This window comes from Magallana gigas, chromosome 2 (assembly GCF_963853765.1).
Source record: "Magallana gigas chromosome 2, xbMagGiga1.1, whole genome shotgun sequence".
Taxonomy (NCBI): Eukaryota; Metazoa; Mollusca; class Bivalvia; order Ostreida; family Ostreidae; genus Magallana; species Magallana gigas.
In genome coordinates this window covers 34,598,031-34,619,696 of record NC_088854.1, presented here as the reverse complement: position 1 = coordinate 34,619,696, position 21,666 = coordinate 34,598,031, and the positions used below count along the sequence as shown (strand labels likewise).

General features: G+C 34.8%; 1 protein-coding gene and 1 long non-coding RNA gene across 2 annotated transcripts; one reads left to right on the top strand and one right to left on the bottom strand.

Moving 5' to 3' along the window:
* Window positions 1-1,733: 1,733 nt before the first annotated feature.
* On the bottom strand, window positions 1,734-10,002 carry LOC105326812 (uncharacterized). The gene is made up of 4 exons (XR_002199445.3): window positions 9,988-10,002; window positions 9,533-9,694; window positions 5,658-5,706; window positions 1,734-1,889 (listed from the first exon to the last, which is right to left on the bottom strand). It is a non-coding gene; the product is annotated as an uncharacterized lncRNA (long non-coding RNA).
* Window positions 10,003-12,209: 2,207 nt separating this feature from the next.
* LOC105326811 (cyclic AMP-dependent transcription factor ATF-6 beta) lies at window positions 12,210-14,392 on the top strand. Its single transcript, XM_034445881.2, has one exon. It carries the CDS (start codon window positions 12,363-12,365, stop codon window positions 13,956-13,958), a length of 1,596 nt encoding a protein of 531 aa, XP_034301772.2. The 5' UTR covers window positions 12,210-12,362; the 3' UTR covers window positions 13,959-14,392.
* The last annotated feature ends 7,274 nt before the right edge of the window (window positions 14,393-21,666 follow it).

Here is a 21,666-nt window from a genome sequence, read left to right as displayed (position 1 = left end):
GTTGACAATAGTTTTCTCAGGGTGTCAATTTCAACTCTTACCCTCCTAAACAGGCACTATTTATATACTAGTACATTAACACTAAAAGAACTTTATGGACACTCCCCGCATTAGAAATTCCTACCCTATACACCTTATAATAAACCTACAGCACTTCAAATAGGTAATTGAAGCTAAGTTGCTAAATCTAGTGATTGTACTGGACCTGGTAATTATAAAAGCAGTTGTGCATACAAATTCTAATCTGCTTTGACTAGTGAACAACTGTAGCTTACAAATAAAAAAAAAACACCAGGAAATTTTACATTAAAGTTACATGTACTGCAAACACACGTGTACATTTAACAAATTAATTAATTCGCACCCGCACACGTATCAGGAATACTTGTATGCATGTAACATTTTATGAAATACTGGCGAACATTAACATACCCTCTCGTTTTTCCTACTGATGAGCTGACATGTCCCATTTCCAGTCTTGGCGTGTTAAATGCCATTAATAAATAAAAAGTGTCTGGTCGGGAGGGTAAGAATTAAAATTATCATACTTTCATGTTAAATACTGAAATCTGATTGGTTTAGACGCAGTTGGTAATCCGTTCTATTACCCTCAGCGTTAGCAACGCACTTGGCAACGGGTAACACAACGAATTGTTACATGCGCGTATATTATGCGCGTACGGTTCGCCGTAGAATTCACTTCATTTTTAAATAAAAGCAATAAAATTAAAGACATTCAGTATAATAAAATAAATAGTGCGTGTTTGGGAGGGTAACTGTTGAAATTAACACCCCTCGAGGTTGTCTCGAGGTGTCAATTTCATCAGTTACCCTCCCAAACAGGCATTATTAATATATTGACACCCCGAGAAGACCATTGTCAACCGCGTCGGTTGACAATGGTTTTTAAGGCACATGTAACAATTCGTTGTGTTACCCGTTGCCAAATGTGTTGCTAAATCTGAAGGTAATGGAACTAAATATAAACTGCACCTAAACCAATCAGATTTCAGTATTTAACAAAGTGCAAAATCAAAGTACATTGCTCAGCATCCTGATTTTGACATTGTGCCTTAGTTCTACGTATAAACAGTCACCAGTAGCAATGTGCCTTATTTAGGTCAGAGAACAGATGCATGCTGAGGAAAAATGGATTATCTCCATGAACCTTTCACTGAGAGTGTTTAGTTGAAATAAACAAAAAGGCTACAGGCCTCATAATTAAGTTTCAAAAGGATTTTAAAATTGATTAAGAAACATGTGCACTTCCTTTAACATATACTGATTGATGTTTTTTATGATATTTTGGTCGCCATGGACTGTTTGATGTCTTTGGGCTATTTTTGGTTGGCACAGGCTTTTTGAAGTTTTTGAAATTTTCTGGTTGGCATGGACTGTTTCATGTTTTTAGGATATTTTTGGTTGGCACAGATGTCTTTCAAATATGTTTGTTTGCAAAGACTGTTTGATGCCTATAGGATATTTTGGTTGGCACAAAAACACCCCCCTTTCACCCACTCCCAAGTATAGGCCCCCAGAACTTTACTCATGTAAATTCACGCAATGATAAATGCAAAAATATGTACTTGTACTCGCATTGCAAAGCAGCAAAATGAGAAAAACTAGTTTTGGTAAGATGCATATCACTAAGGAGAAACTTTAACTGAAGACCATCACTAAGCAGCTGCATTGCCTACATGATTTGCATCATGCAAATTACAAAAACAAAAAACTTTTTCATTTTAAATTTATTTTATCAGAAAGCTGTTTTATTACTAATTAAAAACATCAGCTCAATGACAGCTCACGGCCAGGCAAAGTCTGTATTTCAATTTGATCAGGATGAGGTTGTATTTCCTGCCATAAATATTCTTCAGCTCCATAACAAACTGTAAAAGAAAAGAAACAATAAAGATTGGTTGAATCACTGTGACATACTTCTGAAACAAATACATTGGTCACATCCATGATGCTTATATATACTTGAGGATGCTGAGAGACTCAAAGGACATAACGGACACCTGAGCATAACGCAGCTCTGCTATTAGCGTCGTGTATAAAATTGCAGTGATTATACAAAATTAAATTTGGACATAAGAATTTTGAGGAGAGATCAAACATAACCAAGATGTATTAACAAGAGGCCTATGGGCCACATCACTCACCTGAGCAACACTAAGCATAATAAAATCAACTTTATGAAGTCATATCCAAATTATCGGGACAAAGAATGAGTAAAATTGATCCTGTTTTTAAAAATTCCCAAAATTTTCAACAGATGTTTTTCTGTTGGACACCTTTTGCAACTTGATTTCATAGTTATATCAAATATTGACCATTGTCATTCTTAAAATGATCTTAAACAACTGTTCATATAAGTATAAACCAACATCAAATTTTGAGCCCCTTGTGTGGCCCCACAGTACCCCCTGGGATCATGATTTGAATAAACTTGAATCTACACTACCTGAGAATGCTTCCACACAAGTTACAGCTTTTCTGGCCGATTGGTTCTTGAGAAGATTTTTAAATATTTTTATCTCTATATTCCTATGTAAAAATTCAACCCCCAATTGTGGCCCCACCATACCCCCTGGGATCATAATTTGAACAAACTTGAGTCTACACTACTTGAGGATGGTTCCATGCAAAATACAGCTTTTCTAGCCAATTGGTTTTTGAGAAGAACATACCAATAAATTGTTAGTAATACTTAATTATCTCCCTTTGAAACAGGGCATGACCCTTCATTTTAACAAACTTGAATCCCCTTCATCTAAGGATGCTTTGTGGTAAGTTTGGTTGAAATTGGCCCAATGGTTCTGGAGAAGAAGTCAATAATGTAAAAAATTAAACAGGCGGATGTACAGACAGACAGACAGCTCAGGTGAGCTAATAAAAAAAGAAATATTGCATATGAACTCACATTATTGACAATTTACATGTACTAGTATCTACCACAAATGGGACATTATGCATCTATATTGTGTTCTCAGCGAAGATTTTTAAGTGGAACTAAGACCAATGTGAATTTTTATTAGGTTTTTAATAAATTTCAATAATCATCACACTAACAGCGTTCTTCATGTGAAGGATCAATTTTTAATCAATGTTAAGGTGAATGAATTTTACCAATATATTTCAACTGCTGCGATGAGTAATCTACAGAGCACATATTGCTACAGCCACTTTCTGTGTAAACCTCCACTTCCAATGTCGATCACTAGTTTAGAACTGATAAGATAAATATTCGGTAATAATTTTTTGTTTGTAAAAATTTTTAAGTCAATTGTTAACTCCCTTGGTAGCTACTTCCACACCAAAAATTATAATTTTTTATTCATGAATAATGCAATTAATTTGAAAATATTCTCTCTCAATTGAAAACTGCAGAAAAAATTGAGTTTCCCATCCATTTTGTGATTGGCTGCTATTTGTACCTGGGCCCCGGCCTTTAAGAAAAACACATTAGCATTTTAAAAGAGTTATTTCGTTAATTTTTGTAAGCCAATAATGTACCACAATATGTCATTTTTTTTTTTTTAAATCAACTTTGAATTTTATCTTTGTTATTTTACCACATGGTAAATTTTTTTTTTTAAATTTCACCATTTGGTGACTTTTTAGAATAGTTTTCATACATTTAAAAGAACTAGATATCCCAAAGGCAAAAATACAAAAAATATGGGGAAACATGAAAATTTTGCTTTTTTTCAACAAATTTTTAATTTAAGTCGCAAAATCTGAATTTAAGTCACAAATGCGACCTATTTTGTCTTAACTTTGAGCCCTGCCATCAAATTTTCATTAACTTTTACTTATGTCCCCTATAAAGGGAGTATGGCCCTTAATTCATTTTAAGGTTGAATGTCCCTCTGATAAAAGAGATAACTTTTGTAGAAATTATTCCCACCTTGTATCTGTTAACTCACAATTGTTAAGGCTTGTAGCAACAAGGGAGGCGGTGCTGGGCCCCATTTTACGCTAGAAGGCGACATTTATTTTATTTATTATTTTATTAGGCCAGAGCATCTTTAGATGGAATTTTTTTTATTTCTAATAGCTCGTTCACAAAGGTAAATGAATTATAATTTTTATCTAACTAAAGATATATTATCCTTATATTGAGATTATACCAATTACTGGAAGATCATTCGATCCCCTTTTTGTGTTATAACAAGATGCTTTGGTTTACATTTTTAGCATTCTAAAACATATGAATCCATTTACTTTTTTTTTTATCCAAATTTAAAAACAGGTAATCTTTTCTGAAAAATTAGAAACTATGTTAATTTATCATATACTGTATGTAAAACCTGTATGTAAAACCTTCAATAGGTTATGGTAAAGAATGATAACTCTTACTGATTGAAGCAATTTTTGTTACAAACCTATACAACAAAGTGCTATTTTGAACTAAAAAGCAGCGCTTCATGATGTTTTGTAACATGATGTGACATTGCATATAACTATTTATTATTTTCATATAAATTGAATATTTTTAATTTCATGCTGTAAAAGTTTGGTTTTAATGATCACTTTGTCTAATTTCTTCATATCATGATTACATACATTATCAATTTTTGAGAAATCTAGCAGCGCTTCATCATTTCAACTTTGTTTCATTTGAATCTCTTGGTACTGACTTTGATAAAAATTATTACGAATTTTTTAAAAAAATGTATGGTAAAATTAATAGCAGAGGGATATTACACCTTAAGAAACTTAAATTCCCTTCACCAAATAATTAGTGCTATGTTTGGTTGAAATTGGCCCAGTGGTACTTGAGAATAAGTGGAAAAAGTTTACAGATGGACAGACAGACAGATGCCGCATAAAAGAGTGATAAAAAAAGCTCACTTAAGCTTTCAGCTCAGGTGATCTAAAAAGGTAAAATTGTTAACAGATTATGTATGATGAAGAACAATTGCAATAGGTGACCAAAATATACCAATTAATTTTGAATAGTTTAAAAATCTAAACTCCCTTCCCTTAAAGTGGGTTTGGTCCTTCATTTTAATAAATTTCAATCCCCATCTCCAAGGATGCTTTGAGCCAAGTTTGGACAAAAATGGCCCATTGGTCTTAGCCCTTTACCCACACAATCTTTATATTAAGTATGAACCAGATAGAACCAATCCAAGAAAATAAAGGTTTTAGACAATTCTGATATCCCAAAGCCCAGACTTTGGTATTTACACTTGGTTCAATGTTGTTGATTACCATTTACTCATGCTTTTTGTTGGTGAAGTAAGTATGAGCCTGCAGATTAGGCTATTAAAAATGTTAAAGGGAAAAAAGAATATGCTCTGGACATGTACTAGTGATGTTGCATGGCCAATCAGACCGTCGAATGGATGGACACTTCACAGACTGATCTGACATTATAGGGCTTCCACACAGAGGGACGCTTAAAAATAGCATACATCTGTAAATAGTAAGTTTTCTGTCTCTTAGGAACTCACCTCCACCACCATTCCGTAAACTACCATGGCTATGGTTCTGAAGCTGTATTTTGGCAAGACCTCTCTGAGTTAGTTCTCATGATACCATATTAATACTAATACCAGTTGTAAAATAAACTGTACTCATCTTTATTTTGAGGTCCGACTTTTAATTTTTTTCCACATACAAAATTCATCACCTGAAGTTCTTACCTAGAGAATGTTATTTTTGGCATTCCTTCATCAGCTCCCTTCTTGAAACCTACAACAAAGAAAGTTTTATTATATTTAAAAACCTGTCTTTTCATTCTTATTATTTTTCTTTATTAAATTCTGTGAAATTCTTGAAGTTTTTAATCAGAGTGTATTTACTTTCCTCATTGTAAAAACTTGAAAATTTCAATTTTAATTAATAATTTTAATATAATGTATATGTAAGTAATCAAATAAAATGATGAGTCATATACACTAGTTAACACTAGTAAATGACTGATAGATAATCTAAACTTTTAAGCAATAATTTTGTGTAATTTTGGATATGGCAGTTATTGGAGTTGTAAATTAAATAAACACGAATCAATTTATAATTGTTGAGGTGCAAAACCACCATTTGTTCACCAGACACATGAATATATCCCTGATACATATGTCTATATATCCCAAATATACGGGGGCTGTTCAGAAATTATTGAGACCCTTGGGAAAAAAGAAAAACCATTGAAATTTTACCAAAACGTAAACCAGGATACTATTTATTAATGTGAAAATTTTCCAGTCAAAGATCGTTGGATCGTTTCTGGTAAGCTGACAAATGTGCTTACGTCCACTGCCTCGGAGCAACCCCAAACTCATTTTAACGCGTTTCCTTGTTCCTCTGTTTTAAACGTCTTACATACAAACCGAAAACATGAATTATTTTTCATTTCTCATCCTTTGTTTTCATTTTAAGATACATGTACCAACATTTATAGTTTCTCTCTTTTCTTAAATTTTTGTGAAAAAATTTTAGTTATTTCTACCCGAAAGTCAACTTTCCATGAAACGTTTCTTACACTCATTCTGTTCATATTTAAAAACTATTGATATCAGTTTTTGTAAAAAGTAGTAGAAAGTTGGTCCCCGTGTTTTAATTCTAATTTAACAGTAAGTAAGAATAACCCAAAAATGAAGCTCTTGACCCCTTTAAATTGTATAGTTTTTGTTTTAGTATTTACTTGGCCTGAAAGATCTCAAAATTAAGGACTGGCTTTAAAAACGGAAACACATTTTGAATAAAATGTTTTATTTACATATGTGATTAAATCAATATACATTTTTAACAAAATGATAAAATAGTACAAATAAAATGAATGTTTATAAGTGTTGAATACATTAAAAATTCAGAATGAGAGAATAAATAACAAAATTCACCAAATATTCACCTAGGAATGCTTTGTGCCAAATTAAAATTGGTTAAATTTGCCCAATGGTTCTGGAGAAGAAGTAAAAAATGTGAAAAATTTACAGACGGACAGAGAGTGTTGATGAAATGTGTTCAGAAAAGCTTAACTTAAAGCTAACTATAAGACACAACAATTTAGATACCTGTAATGCCAAGCTTTCATTAGTCGCTTACAGAATCACAAAATCAATCAAATTAATATTAATTTCATCTGAAAACCATTTGTTTTTGCACAAGCACTCTTTGAACATAAATGGGATGATGTTCATATCGTAACCTTCACCTCTCTCTATCCTCTCTCTCTCTCTCTCTCTCTCTCTCTGCTTATCATATGTATGCATATGTAGGCACTTTTCTTGTATTAGGAAGAAAAAAACCCCATAAACATGTACTATGTACTGGCTTCCTTTTTTTGGTTTTATTGATATGGGATAGGGAATAGGGTTGAGATTGTATCACGATATGGTTATCAACTATTACATAAACTGATATCTATGTTGTCTTCCTCTATAAGTACATGTAATAAGACGGCATAAACCAAATATGTCAACGATTTACAAACTACATGTATTTACAAAAGCAATCAACAAACTGTAGAGAAATAAAAAATAATTGATTTATACCACAAAACTTATAAATCATTACCAACTTTAATTGAAATTTCTTTCTGTCGTTGTAATTTATATACTATGTAATTATTCTAGAAAGACAATGAAAAATATTTACATCTACCGAGTATGATTCCCTCTATTTCTTATGGGGACTTACCTTAATTCATAGCTCCATAGAAACTAACAGGACCTATAGAATATGGAAACCTACAGCGACTTAAGAGAAGTCACGGACTTCACAAAATAATCATGACGACGTCAGATTCAAATTCCAATGGAAGACAATTTGGCTGATTCTTTTATCTAATGTACTGATGTACACTAACAGTAAATTTAGGGAATTTTACTTTATACTTTTTAGAATTGATTTATTAATTTGTTGAAAGAAAGAAGAAAATATAAACAATAAGATGCTTTCTTTGATGATAATATGAAGGTGACAACATTGTAGGAAAAATACATTACCCATGTTAGCCGGTTATATAAATTTTTTCTGCAAAAATCGCTACCTTCATATCCTGCATGAATCACCAAAAGAAAGCATTTTATTGTTTAATTAACTCATACTGTCTATCATGATACACATGTGACTATACGATATGCATGTTGTGGGCCCTCATTATAAATATGTTCTATGTATCACCGTATTGTTACAACTCTATATGAGAAGCAGTAGACTGAATTCAGAGCTTGATTTTTAATAAAAGGAACGGTTGTAGCCTTAATTTGCATGGATTACGGATGATGCATGATTATACACATAAAATTAGTAAGTGGCAAACAAACATTTTTGTACCTATCATTTTGAATTATAATTCATGAATCGATTGCGACCAGAAAATTTTGGTAGATGAGTCTGTCTAAAAAATTCATGGCAACCATGACGAACCTTGTTATTATTACATGTATATTACAAGAATTTTTTTTTCATTATGAGAAAAGTTTAAACATCAGGTGCCCTTTGGTATGCATCTGGGCACGACAGAATTCTGGCCTAAACTTACTTAGTCCGATACTGGTTTGTTATGGCCCAGTTTACAGCTGTAGGTGAAATGTAAAATAATATGGCAGAGTCAGGTCTATGGCATTCCTACTAGCTCTGGCTAGTGGATTAACCCTTTAGCTCACTTGGTAGAGTGCTGGATTTGCATGCCAGAGGACCCTGGTTCAAACCCAAGCAGAAGCAACATTTGTCTCTGTTACAATATGCCAGACTAAATATTGGCACAAGTTCTGAGGCTTATCTGTATCGTATGTTATACCTTTTAGTGAAACAGGCTCTTGACTACAAACTTTGAGGCCAGTGAAATCACAGTCTGGCTGTCATAATTTCTTCAATCTCATTACATATAAAGTAATAATGTATTTTGAGATTACCTCAAGAAGGGATTGTTGCATCACATTTCCATTTTTGTCCATGTCTTCATGTTTTTAGTGAACCCCCTATTTTATTGTCAATATTTCCACAGGGGCTCGTCACGAAGTTTTTTCAACCTTTTATATCTACCATCTCTATACAATAAAATACATAATACAATAAAATAATGTATTTTATTGTATAGAGGTGGTAGATATAAAAGTTTGAAAAAACTTCGTGACGAGCCCCTGTGATAATTCCATAGAATAACACTGAGCATTCTTCTATATTTTCCTACATATGATAACATTACATATGGTTCAAAGACCCAGCTGCAAAACTGTAGCTGCACGGGAAATTTTGCTCCACGGGCCGCGGCACGCTTTCAACCCGAATTTCCCGTGGAGCAACAGTTCTGCAGCTAGCCAAGACCAAACTGTCAGGTTAAAGAAAGACCACTCATGACTGTGATGTTGATCATCGAGGGTGAATATCATTTAAGGGATATGAGTGACGGACAGACAGGTTCGTTCACCGGCGCCTGAGTGTACAGTTGGTAGAGCGACTAGGGATTCACTATTCGTACATGTGGATCCCGGTCTGTGTTCGTTATTATTGTAACGTTAGTTGTAACAGATACTGTATCGACATTTCAACGTATATATCTAAAGTTCATTACCTAAATATATTACAGCTGGGATAAATCCGTAATGGAACGTATTTTTCAACGTCCACAGCGTAAAGGCTAACACATCTTTGAATTGTGCCATCTTGTTGCATGCACAGTTCTGTTCGACATGTGTTGATGTGGTACGGTCAATTCGCGCCAAGTCTTTTCGCTCTGAAAAACATTTCGGTCCCGAGGTCGTATTATCAAAGGTCCGCCCCGTAAAATGGTCCGGACGGACCTTTAATGTTAACATTAAATTTTACGAGTGTATATACAAAATTTAGATAATCATACTTTTAACATACTGAGTAGGTACAAGAACAAACCAAATGTTATATTGTAGAATGCAACAAAAATATATTCAATGAACAAAGTCACAATTTCAGTTCACAGCTATAGTCTGTCCCAAGTTATTGCTTCCATCACTTTTTGATGATGTTAAATAAAAAAAGTATTACACATACCTGTGAAAGAAAAGCTGTTGAAATCGATAAAAGGGGAATTATCCAGGATATCTTCTTTGACAAATAATCATTTTTCACTCATTAAAGTTCACAGGAGCGAAAACAAATTTCTTACGGAGATTTATAATGGGAAATGTTTACATCATTTCTCCATTCGGAAGTACTCGGGACACCTCGCGCAATTTTTCAACGTTATCATCCGGGCTTATTAATGGCTGATGCACTGCAATGCAAAATCCCCGTAGACTTTCTATTTTGGGATGTGTATGGAAACCTGAAGCGGTAGAGGGGGCGTTTCAAAACAGATAATCTGGACATCATTCATATTTTTGGATAAACGTAGTTTGAACTCAAATGTATTTATGATTATCGAAATATCAAAAAAGTGTTGAAAGCAAAAACTCGGGACAGAGTATAGATGTACTGGGTGATTGTAAAACCAGAATTTAAGCAATATGACGTACTGTAAAATTTTATTCATAATTTATGTTTGTACACCTATACCTGGCAGCTAGAGACATGTCTCTGACCTATACAGCAAACCGTTTCACTGTATTGATTATTCTATCGTGTGTCCGAATATACCAATATTCTTTTTAAAACATAATCTTTGAAAAATAAATACCACACAAACCAGCTATTATACGCGAAAAGTAAACTACGAGTAAAATGGTTAAAACATATTTGAAGGGATAATATGCCAATTCAAAAATATTCATTGAAATGTTTCTTTTTTATTCCGACTGCTGAAACATATAAACATGTAAATCTAAAGAATAAATATATGAAGAAAAAAAAGTTAATTAAATCGAAGTCATGTAGGCCTATAATGATTTATCAATTTGTGCTTGAACCGGTTTCATGATAAAAATTCCACGATGCGGGTCAATTTTCAATGGATTGGGTTAATTCAACATCTTTGGTCTCAATATTCAACGATGAAAAATGACCCCTGTGTCAATTTTCAAAATTCTTCGTTACATTCGCACCTAATCATGTTTCGCCCTGAGATGGTTTGCTCCTATTCTGATTCGCTCTGAGATGGTTCGCACCGCGATGTTTCGTATCGATTACATGCGTAACTATGAATGATGTATGAAACATATACATGTAAATGTGAAGTAAATATTCCAAAATCCGTTTGTGTTTTGTTTTGATTTTAAAATAGGCCTATCGGCATTTTGCTTGTAGTCAACTTCAAATGTTCATTATTTTACCTGCAATGAACCAACACTTCTGACTTCTCAGTATAAATGTATAAATGAACATTGCAAAGAATATCAGATCTTCTGTGGCACAATTATGGTTTGGAATACACATAAAAAGACCGGGCATATGTGGTCAAACCTTTAAATAATATTGAATATCACACACTAAAAAAGGGTGATGGCACATGTCTACAACGTTTATATATAATAACGTACAAAAATTAAAAAGATAAAAAAAAATTGATGTCACAGAGGAAAATAATTAAAACACAGGTAACAACAAGGAACAAAATGAGAATTAACACAGACACACAATTTATTGTTTACTGATTTTAATGATCATTATTAAAAGATAAAGGAATGATAAAACATAATTGTATTTACATAAAAAAAATAAACCAAAACGCTTTGTGTTTATCAAAATAATTGAATGAGTCTGTTAAAATTTTATTAATGCTCAGTGGTAGTTTGTTTAAGTGTATATAAGCCTAGGAAGGGACCATTGAAATAAAAGTTTGATAACTTCGGGTTCCTTAATCGCGGTGGTAACGGGACAAAGCCAAGGTTTTTTTGTAAGGGCAAGTCCACGGGTTGCATTTAACAATGATGACAGATGTGCGGTTCCTTCTGCGCTCGCCCCAATGGTCACACCGTAAAACATATTATGTAAATTTTAGAAAATGTGTTGGTGTGAGAAAAAGTGTGGGGGGGGGGGGGGTAGCCACTATACAGTATCCTTTCCTTTTTCCAAACGAATTTCCCCCAAAATTTGAAGCTATGTGTATGAACAATATTTTTTACTTGAGTTTTTAGTTTTGATTACTAATTTCCTTTTCGTATACGAGATGACCTGTATACATGTACGAGATGGTCAGTGTATGACTTGACTTGACACCCTAACACAACAATTAGATCGGGATCGGGATATACAACATGTCTCGTTCGAATACATTACCCTATAAAGGAGATTTCTTTTTATTATTTGATTGATGACTTAAACATTATGTTATATTTCCACAATTTAATCATTAAAAGGTCCATCCAATTAATTTATTTGATTTATATAGCTAACAAAACTGACGTCCTTTTGGGTGATTTTCGAACCGGAAGTTCATCCATATTTTCTTGCGCTGTCGTGTTGGTTTGTTAATCGACGCGACATCAGACATGGATTTGTGGAACGAGGAAAATTGCAGTTTTCTTGACAGTTCTAACATTAATTTCGAAACACCTTTTACATTAGACGAAACAGTGGATCTTGTTGACATAGATAGTGATGATTTCAAATTGTGTACCGATAATGAGCTGTTTTCAGAAGATTTTTCTCTGCAAGATTCTTTAAACAATGAACACAGTGACAGTTCAGACAGTGGAATAGGCTCAGCAAGAGTATGTGATGGCAAGTGGACTTCGTTTAACGAAAAGGAAGAAAATGCACAATTCCATCGACTAAAACCAGAATCGGATAACAAATTAGTTTTACAACCACAGAACCATGTGCGAGTCGATTTAACCCCAGAGACATTGGATCCTCTAAAATATGCAACAGGAGTAATTCCACAACAAAAATGTTTGAATATCAGTTCTATAATGGATTCAAAGGTGAAGATTAAGCCCAAACCTATTGAAAGGTCACTGAGTACAGTTACAATTCAAAATAATCAAGCTTTAAATGAAGATTCCATTCAGTCAGGTACAATGGGAATGCTAATAAATCCAATGCACAACCATCTACAAATAGACCTGGAGTCAAGAACAACAAAACGTCAACAGCGAATGATAAAAAATCGTGAATCTGCATGTTTGTCAAGGAAACGAAAGAAGGAATACTTGAACCTTCTTGAAAAGCAGCTGCAAGAATGTACTGTTCAAAATGAAAAACTGAAAGAAGAAAATTATATGCTGAAAGAAAAAATAAGAGCATTTGAAAATGAGCAAGAAAGTTTAAAAAGGACCTTTGCATTGTCTCCAACAAAGAAAATGTGTTTAATGGGTGTTTTTTTAATCTTGTGCATGAACATATTTTCTGGTAAACTGTCTCTTGTGCAGGATTGGCAACCAACAAGGGATTTGGAAAAAATACAAAGATACAAAGGGAGACAACTTTTGTCTTATCCAGAGAGAGGAGAAATGGATCTGAAAACAATTTTATCAAATTCTAACCCACAGAAGTTCCAAGAATTTTTGAACAGCTACAATGTATTTACAGGAAACAAAAGCGAAAAGAAATGTACAACCTATTTAAATCATACAGAATCAATGAAATTGGCAGAACAATTATCAGGATGGATGCAAAGGTTTAAACTTGAAAAACAGAAAACCTCAACCAAAAAATTAAGAAAATTGAAGAAATTCCCAAGATCAAGTTATTTTCAATCAATTAACGGACAAATTCAAAAGCTGTCATCTAAGATCTTGGACAGTCAATACCAACTGCAACTTTTTAATTATAATCATAAGCAGGAGGACTTTTGGCAGATGGTATCCAAAAGGAATGACACTTTTTACATACTTTCGTTTAATACAGATTACTACTTGGTTCCTGCTGCTCTTCACAACAGAACTGAACGCCCAAGAATGTCTTTATTTATGCCGGCATTGTCTCTGAATGATTCAGTAAGACCACCATTTGGAAAAGTTGGCATGATACAGATTGACTGTGAAGTTAAGAAAACAGAATTTATTAATATGCAGAAATCCATGCCTCCAAATCCATCACTGCAGCAGAATATGACTTACTTCAGTGGTTATGGTGGAATTTAAAAATAGTTCTTCATCAATGCAATGTTGGACCATAAAATGAATCAGTGTGTGCAACATATGAAAAATTTCATTTAAAGTTCAAAATTGTGATACATATTTTTTTTAAATTGATTTCAGATCTGAGTTGATCTTGTTTAATTAATGCAACTAAATACTGGGAATAACCTAATGTATTAGCAATGAATACAGTAGGAATTTTGAATTTTTTGTTAAAATAATTTTTTTTGATTTAGTTGGGTAAATTTACCTAAGTTAGCTAGGTGGTTGTTGGGCTCCTGTCCAGAGAATTACAGTGGTACATTCCTCTTGCTATTGTGCCTATTTAATTTTATGTTGTAACTTGTAAACCAATTGATATATTATAAGGTTTTGTTTGCTTAAGTGCATTGACGATGAAATGCTCAGGCCTTAAGTTATTAAAAAATCTGCACTTGCATTTTCTCATTTATAAATTTAAGGGGAGAGGAAGGAAAATAATTATTCCATAATTACTTCTATAATCAAGCAAAAGAAATAGTGTGCCACAAGTGTTGCTCATTTATTTTCCTACCTGTTATTTTGATATTGTGGTACATTACAATTTTCATATTCTCATCTTTCATTGGTTTGTAAAAGACACTGAAAATGTTCTTTTTGTGTCCAAGGGCATGTGTGAAGGCAAACCAAGGCTAACTAGTAATAACAAATTATTAGAAATCCTTGTAGATACCTGTTGGAGGTGCCTTTTACAATGATCCTTATTAGAGCTGCCTTAAACACTTCTATGTTGTAGTATAACTACTTATAAAGTTCCGGAGTTATCTTTCTTTTAACATTCTTGTTCAGGCAAGGGGATTTTATATAATACAATAATGTGTATCATGTAATTTTTAATCACATAATATATCTCGCCTAATAAAAAATGCTCCCTAAAAATATCAATTATTGTGATTTATTTCTTATACTACATTGAAATCAATGTTAAATGGAAAATGTATATTTTTAGAAATATTTTTAGCTCACCTGAGCTGAAAGCTCAAGTGAACTTTTCTTATCACAATCAACATCTTCTTCAGAACCACTGGGGTAATTTTAAACAAACATGGCACAAAGCATCCTTAGGAAAAGGGGATTTAAAGTTGTGAAAATAAGGACCACATCTTTTTCAAGGGAAGGTAATTAGGAATTACATGCATTAAATATTTGTTGAGATTTTTCAAAAATATTCTTAATAGCCATTTGGCCATATTAATGAGCTGAAACTTATGTAAAAGCTTCCTCAGCTATCGAGATTCAAAGTTGTGAAAATCATGACCCCCAGGGGTAGGGTGGGGCAACAATGGGGGGGGGGTCAAATTTTTACAAAAGAATATATAGAATAATTATTTTAAAATCTTCTTTGAAAGCCGGGAAAGCTGAAACTTATAAATGTGGAAGCAAGTTTACCTAGTGTAGTTTCAAAGACCCCCAGGGGTAGGGTGGGGCAACAATGGGGGGGGGGGGGGGTTGTTCGATTTTTTACAAATGAAGATAAAGAGTTAATATTTAAAAATCTTCTTTTCAGAAACTAATTGGCAAGGAAAGCTGAAACTTTGTGGAAGCATCCTTAGTTAGTTTAAATTCAAAGTTGTGAAAATCATGACCCCCAGGGGTAGGGTTGTGCGACAATAAGGGGATGGGGGGTCGAATTTTTATATAGGAATATAAAGAGTAAATATTTTAAAAAAATTCTTCTCAGAAACCAGTCAGTCAGGAAAGCTGAAACTTGTGTGGAAGCATCCTCAGAATACATGTTGATTCAAGTTTCTTCAAATCATGACCCCCAGTGGTAGGCAGGGGCCACACTGGGGGTCGAATTTATATTGGAATAGATAGAGAAAAATCTTTAAAAACCTTCTTTCCATAAACTGATTGGCCAGAAAACTGAAACTTATGTGGAAGTTAGGTAGATACAAGTTTGTTCAAATGATGATCCCCGGGGGGTAGGATAGGGTACGTTACAACGTGAAATGGGGGGGGGGGGGCATTTTTACATAGGAATATATCGAGAAAAAAACTTTAAAAATCATCTTTAAAAACCATTTGTCCAGAAAAGCTGGAACCGTAGTAAATTTTATACTACATTGTTTATAAACTATAAACTCATTTAACTCCTTCAAATTAAGAATCATTCTAAATGTATTGTCAGTCTTAGGAGGAAGAAATACCGTTGAAATAAACTGATCATCACACGGTATTTATAGCTTTCCGAATTACACCGTTGTCTTTCAATTTTTGAATTTCACAATCCAAATACACTGCTTATGTACTATTCACAAAAGTTTTTCTTACACAGTATTGAGAAGGAACAGATATAAACATAAACTGTATCCAGACATAATAACTAGAGTGACATTGTCATGTTATCTCTTTCCAATTCGAGAAAAAATTGTTGTAGTCTGCCAGCAATTAACAAGTTAGAAAGAATAATCTTACTGTGACCAGGCTACGCTCAGGTCACAGTAAGAATTCGTCCCATATACTTGCAATGTAGCAGCCGCGAAGCGGATCAGCTTCGCGTCGATTTTAAGTCTGTTAAAAATATTCTGCATGGGAAAAACACATTTTTACACATCACAAACCTTTATGAACATGCATATGTGGTTTAATCCACAAAATATCCATTTATTGAGTCGTACCAAGGCATTTTGTTAACATACACGTTTGAATTGAATTGTGGACGAGGTGGCCAAGTCACTGGCCCATGGAGAGCAAGTAGACATAGTGTTGTTGGACTTCTCCAAGGCCTTTGACAAAGTGCCACACCAGCGCCTCCTACACAAATTGCACTTCTATGGTATCAGAGGTAACACATGGAACTGGATCAAGGATTTCCTTGCGAAACGGACACAGCAAGTCAACTTGGAGGGTCAATCCTCTACCAGAGCTGATGTCATCTCAGGGGTTCCCCAGGGTACTGTGATGGGACCATTACTATTTCTCACCTATATCAATGACTTGCCGGAGCATACATCATCAGACGCAAGATTATTTGCTGACGATTGTCTGCTTTATCGGAAAATAAACTCCAGAGCCGATGCTGAGCAGCTCCAAAAAGATCTGAAGTCACTAGAGAAATGGGAACGAGAATGGCAAATGGAATTCCACCCCCAGAAATGCACAGTCATCCATGTATCCAGGAAACAACGTCCCATAACCAACAACTACCTCCTCCATGGCCACACCCTCGAATCAGTCAGCAGTGGAAAGTACCTAGGTGTAACCATAAACAACAGGCTGAACTGGACGGAACACATCAACAATGTCCGAGCCAAATCAAGCAAGACCCTAGGTTTTCTCCGTCGCAACATACAGGGATGTAGAGCCGACATTAAATCAGCTGCTTACAGTACAATCGTCAGGCCCACCCTGGAGTATGCAGCGACTGTCTGGGACCCATATCAGCAAGCCCAAATACAACTGTTGGAGGGTGTCCAGAGGAGAGCTGCAAGGTTTGTCAAGGGCAACTATTATGTAAGAACACCAGGCTGTGTAACATCTATGATGGAGGACCTACAATGGGAGCCCCTCGAAACACGCCGACTAAGATCACGGCTCATCATGATGTATAAGATCAGGAACGACCTCATCGACATCCCAGCAACATCATATCTAACACCAGGGGATACTCGCACAAGGGGCAGCAAATACCGTCAGCCACCAACATACAAAGACGTGTATAAGTTCTCCTTCTTCCCAAGACCATCAGGGACTGGAACAGCCTGTCAGATGACGTTAAAGAAGCCAGTACCATCGATGGCTTCAAGAAACAGCTCAGAGGCGGATCCAGCAATTTGGAAAAGGGGGGGGTTCCAATTAATGATAATCAATACGTGCAAAATTCATTATTTTTCAACAAACAAGGCCTTTTGAACGTTTTCCATGCGTAAATTTAATTAACAGTTATCTCGTCAATATCTACATGTATTTCATACCTATTTTAATATCAGAGTGCACTGCATTTATTAAGCGTTTTGGGTTCGGTAAGGAAGATTTGCACAATTTCTAGCTTTAGAAAAAAAACAAGTCTCCAGCAATGAGAACGTGCGTCTATGCTTAATAGAAAGAAACACTAAAAACAAAAAAAAAAACAAAATGATTCAGACTTATTACGACAAGCTATTATAAATATGAATTTTTTGGTAATTTTTTTTATGTCTATGATGTTTAAATTCTGAACTATTTATCGATTTTGATTTCTATTGATTGCATTCTTAAATAAAGGTCTAAATGATAGGATATGACAAAAAATGCATGGGGATACTTTATCTGCTGAATAGATTGTACATGTGTAATACAATGGTACAAGCAATAGTCGTCCCAGGGAACTTGATGTGACCTCTGTAATGGTGCGCAACATTACCTGGCACTAGTACAGATGCGATCATATTCAAGAAAGTTGTGAAAAGTTGTGCATTTATATAATGGTTTACATATAAACCCCTTACACGGTATTTTTATAACGTAATTTCCTATTCTTGGGGGGGGGGCTTCGTTTGTGATTCAGGTATTAAGGTAGCTAGCATTCCAGAAAAATAGCATAACCCGCATAAGAAATTCTTTAAATGAGCAATTTTAAAAGCATTTATTTGAAATAATTAAAGTATTATGGTATAAATGGGAAAAATTGCCTTTAAATAGGCATTACAAGTTTTCCAAATAATTCATATGTCCCAGAGAAAGGGGGGGTTCCGACCCCCGGAACCCCCCCTCTGGATCCGCCAATGCAGCTAAACAACACCTTAGCTGTGTCCTATGACCCTTAAGTGACATGCAGACCATTGTTTTTACCCGATTTTAACTGTAAGTAGGAGGCTTTTAGCTGTGTTCGATGCGTGCTATAACACTCGGAAACCGAGGCCAGCACATTATAGGAAGAAGAAGAAGAAGAAGAAGAATTTGCCTGCCATTTTGTCGAAATCGCACTCGGAAAGTCTCGGATTTTATCATTAACATGGCGACCATAAACAGCAAATTTTCAAACGTGATGTTAAAAGTGGCAGTGATTTCGTTGCAAAAACAGTTAATCTGATAATATGGGATTATAAGAAAGCAACAATGTAGATATTTGAAACCAATCATATGAAAATTTAGGCCAGATATAGTGCAATATAATTTTTTTATTTGCTACGAAGGGAGTATATGGGACGAATTCTATCGTTAAACCGGGTCCGTAGGACATCTGTCATTTTAACAATAGAACATTATATCTATTAACAAGTCACTAGTAACTGCTGGATATTTATCACTAACCTGATTTTATGACGCCGATAGTATTGGTTCCGGTTCCTTCGGTAGGGGCGAAAGGTTTCGCGGACAATCTCTCATGTTATTGCTTCCATCACTTTTTGGTGATTTTTGATAAAAATACAGACACACACACACACACCGATGAATAAAATGCAATTGAAATCAATAGAAGAGAAAATGTCCAAGATATCCGCATTGACACATTATCACATTATCATTTTTAAATCAAAAGTTCACAGGAAGGGAATTCAAACAACTTTCTCATGGAGATTCATATTGGGAAATGTTTACATCTTTTTACCATTCGGAACTCACTCGGAATACCTCGCACAATTTTTCAACGTTAGAGTCCGGGCTATTTCATGGCTGATGCAATGCAAAATCACCGTAGACTTTCTATTTTGGGACAGATTACAGTTGTATGATTGACTGACATCCTACAATCTAGAGGAAAAAACCCCAAAACGATATGAGATAAACCCATTACATGTATAAAGGTATACAGAAATAAACTCATGTGTTTTGCCTATTTCAATGGACTATATATTATTATAATGTAAGCATGTATTCCGTACTTTCATAACCTGGAGTTGTCGTTCGTTACACGAGTTATATCTCCATTAGAGCAGGTATAGCGCTGGGTAAGAAGTGTAAACATATGGTTGAAATAGACGTTTTTGTGACAATTGTGCAATTAAAAAATGCTGTAATGCTACAAAAATAAAAGGGCGATTTGACGAGCGTGTTAAATTCAACTTTGTTTGTACCATCTAGCAATAATTAGGGTTTCAGGTCAAAGCGCCATTGATTGTTGTATTATCCAGATAAGTGGACAGGCAAAGCCATCACGAAGAATGAAAAATGCTTCATTTATAGTTTTGTCTGTCTAACTCTCTAAAATGAATATTTCATTCAAGGTCGAAGCACAATCCAATCATATTGCATTATACCTACGTACCTGCTCTGATCAATGGCGGAATTTTCTACATTTAGTATGAAAAAAAATTACAATAACAAACTGTCAACCGTCTCAAAAATCCATAAAACGAAATACAAATTCAAAGCAGATCGCAACACGCACGGACCTCTAAAAAGATAGAGGTATGATCAGGTATATAACATACAGATGTTACGTACATAAGGTACGGTATCTTATGTTCTCATTCGGACTAAAATCTCACACTTTCATTGGTTTATACATGACACGTGACTGCCGAATATATCTCTATTCGTGGCTCTACCTCCCCGGGGCACCACAGGTGGGTCCAAATATGCAAAAAAGCCAAATTTTCAAAAAACCTCTTCTCTGCTTCCACACATGTGAAGAAAAAACTGGTTGCATGCTTATGATGTTCATGAAGCCCTCTACCACAATTGTGAAATTCATGGCCCCTGGGTCAGGGGTTCTGGCTCTAGGGTCGGGCCAATATGGCCATATACTAGTAGTAAAAATGTATTAAATCTTAGAAAATCTTCTTCTCTACTCCCATATACATTTGTTAAAAACTAAATGCATGATTATGATGATCATGAAGCCCTCTACCAAAATTGTGAAATTCATGGCCCCTGGGTCAGGGGTTCTAGATCTAGAGTCGGGCCAATATGGCCATATAGTAAAAATGTATTAAATCTTAGAAAATCTTCATCTCTACTCCCATATATATTTGTTAAAAACTAAATATTTACATTTGCAAATATGCTTCCTTATATGAACCTATAGAAGAGCGAAAACGTTCAATTCTGTCTGAACGTTTTCGTCGTCACAATAACTGCACGCGCTTATTGCTTGACGGTTGCAATAATGTAAACGTAAAAGCACCGTTATATTAATAATTCTGAACGGTTTGCCATTCTCAAACGTAAATATAAGTAATAAACAGCAATGTTAAAATGTTCACCGGGATATGAACTTAGGGCTTCACAGGAGTTGATCACGTGACCAACCAAGTTCATATCCCAGTGAACTTTTTAAATTGCTGTTTATTTCTTAAATTCATGATGATGATGTCCATGAAGCCCTCTACCAAAATTGTGAAATTCGTGACCCCTGTTTCAGGGGTTTAGGCTCTAGGGTGGGGCCATTATGGCCATATTGTAAAAATGTATTAAATCTTTAAAAAATCTTCTTCTCTACTCCCAAAAATGTGGGCAAAAAACTGAACACATGGTTATGATGTCCACTAACTCCTCAACCTGAATTGTGAAATTCATGGCCCCTGGGTCAGGAGTTCAGGACATTGGGGGGGGGGCGGGGGGGGGGGGCAAAATGGCAATATAGTGTTAATGCATATAATGTTTTAAAATCCCCCTCTCTATTCTCACACATCTGTATGAAAAACTGACTTCATAATCAGGATTACCAGGAAGTCCTCTACTAAAATTTTAAATTTCATGTCCCCTGGAGTATGGGTTTTGACTCTAGGGCAGGGCCAAAATGGAT

Bases quoted from the DNA above. Each gene is read 5' to 3' on its own strand.
- LOC105326811 (XM_034445881.2), top strand. From the start codon at position 12,363: ATGGATTTGTGGAACGAGGAAAATTGCAGTTTTCTTGACAGTTCTAAC.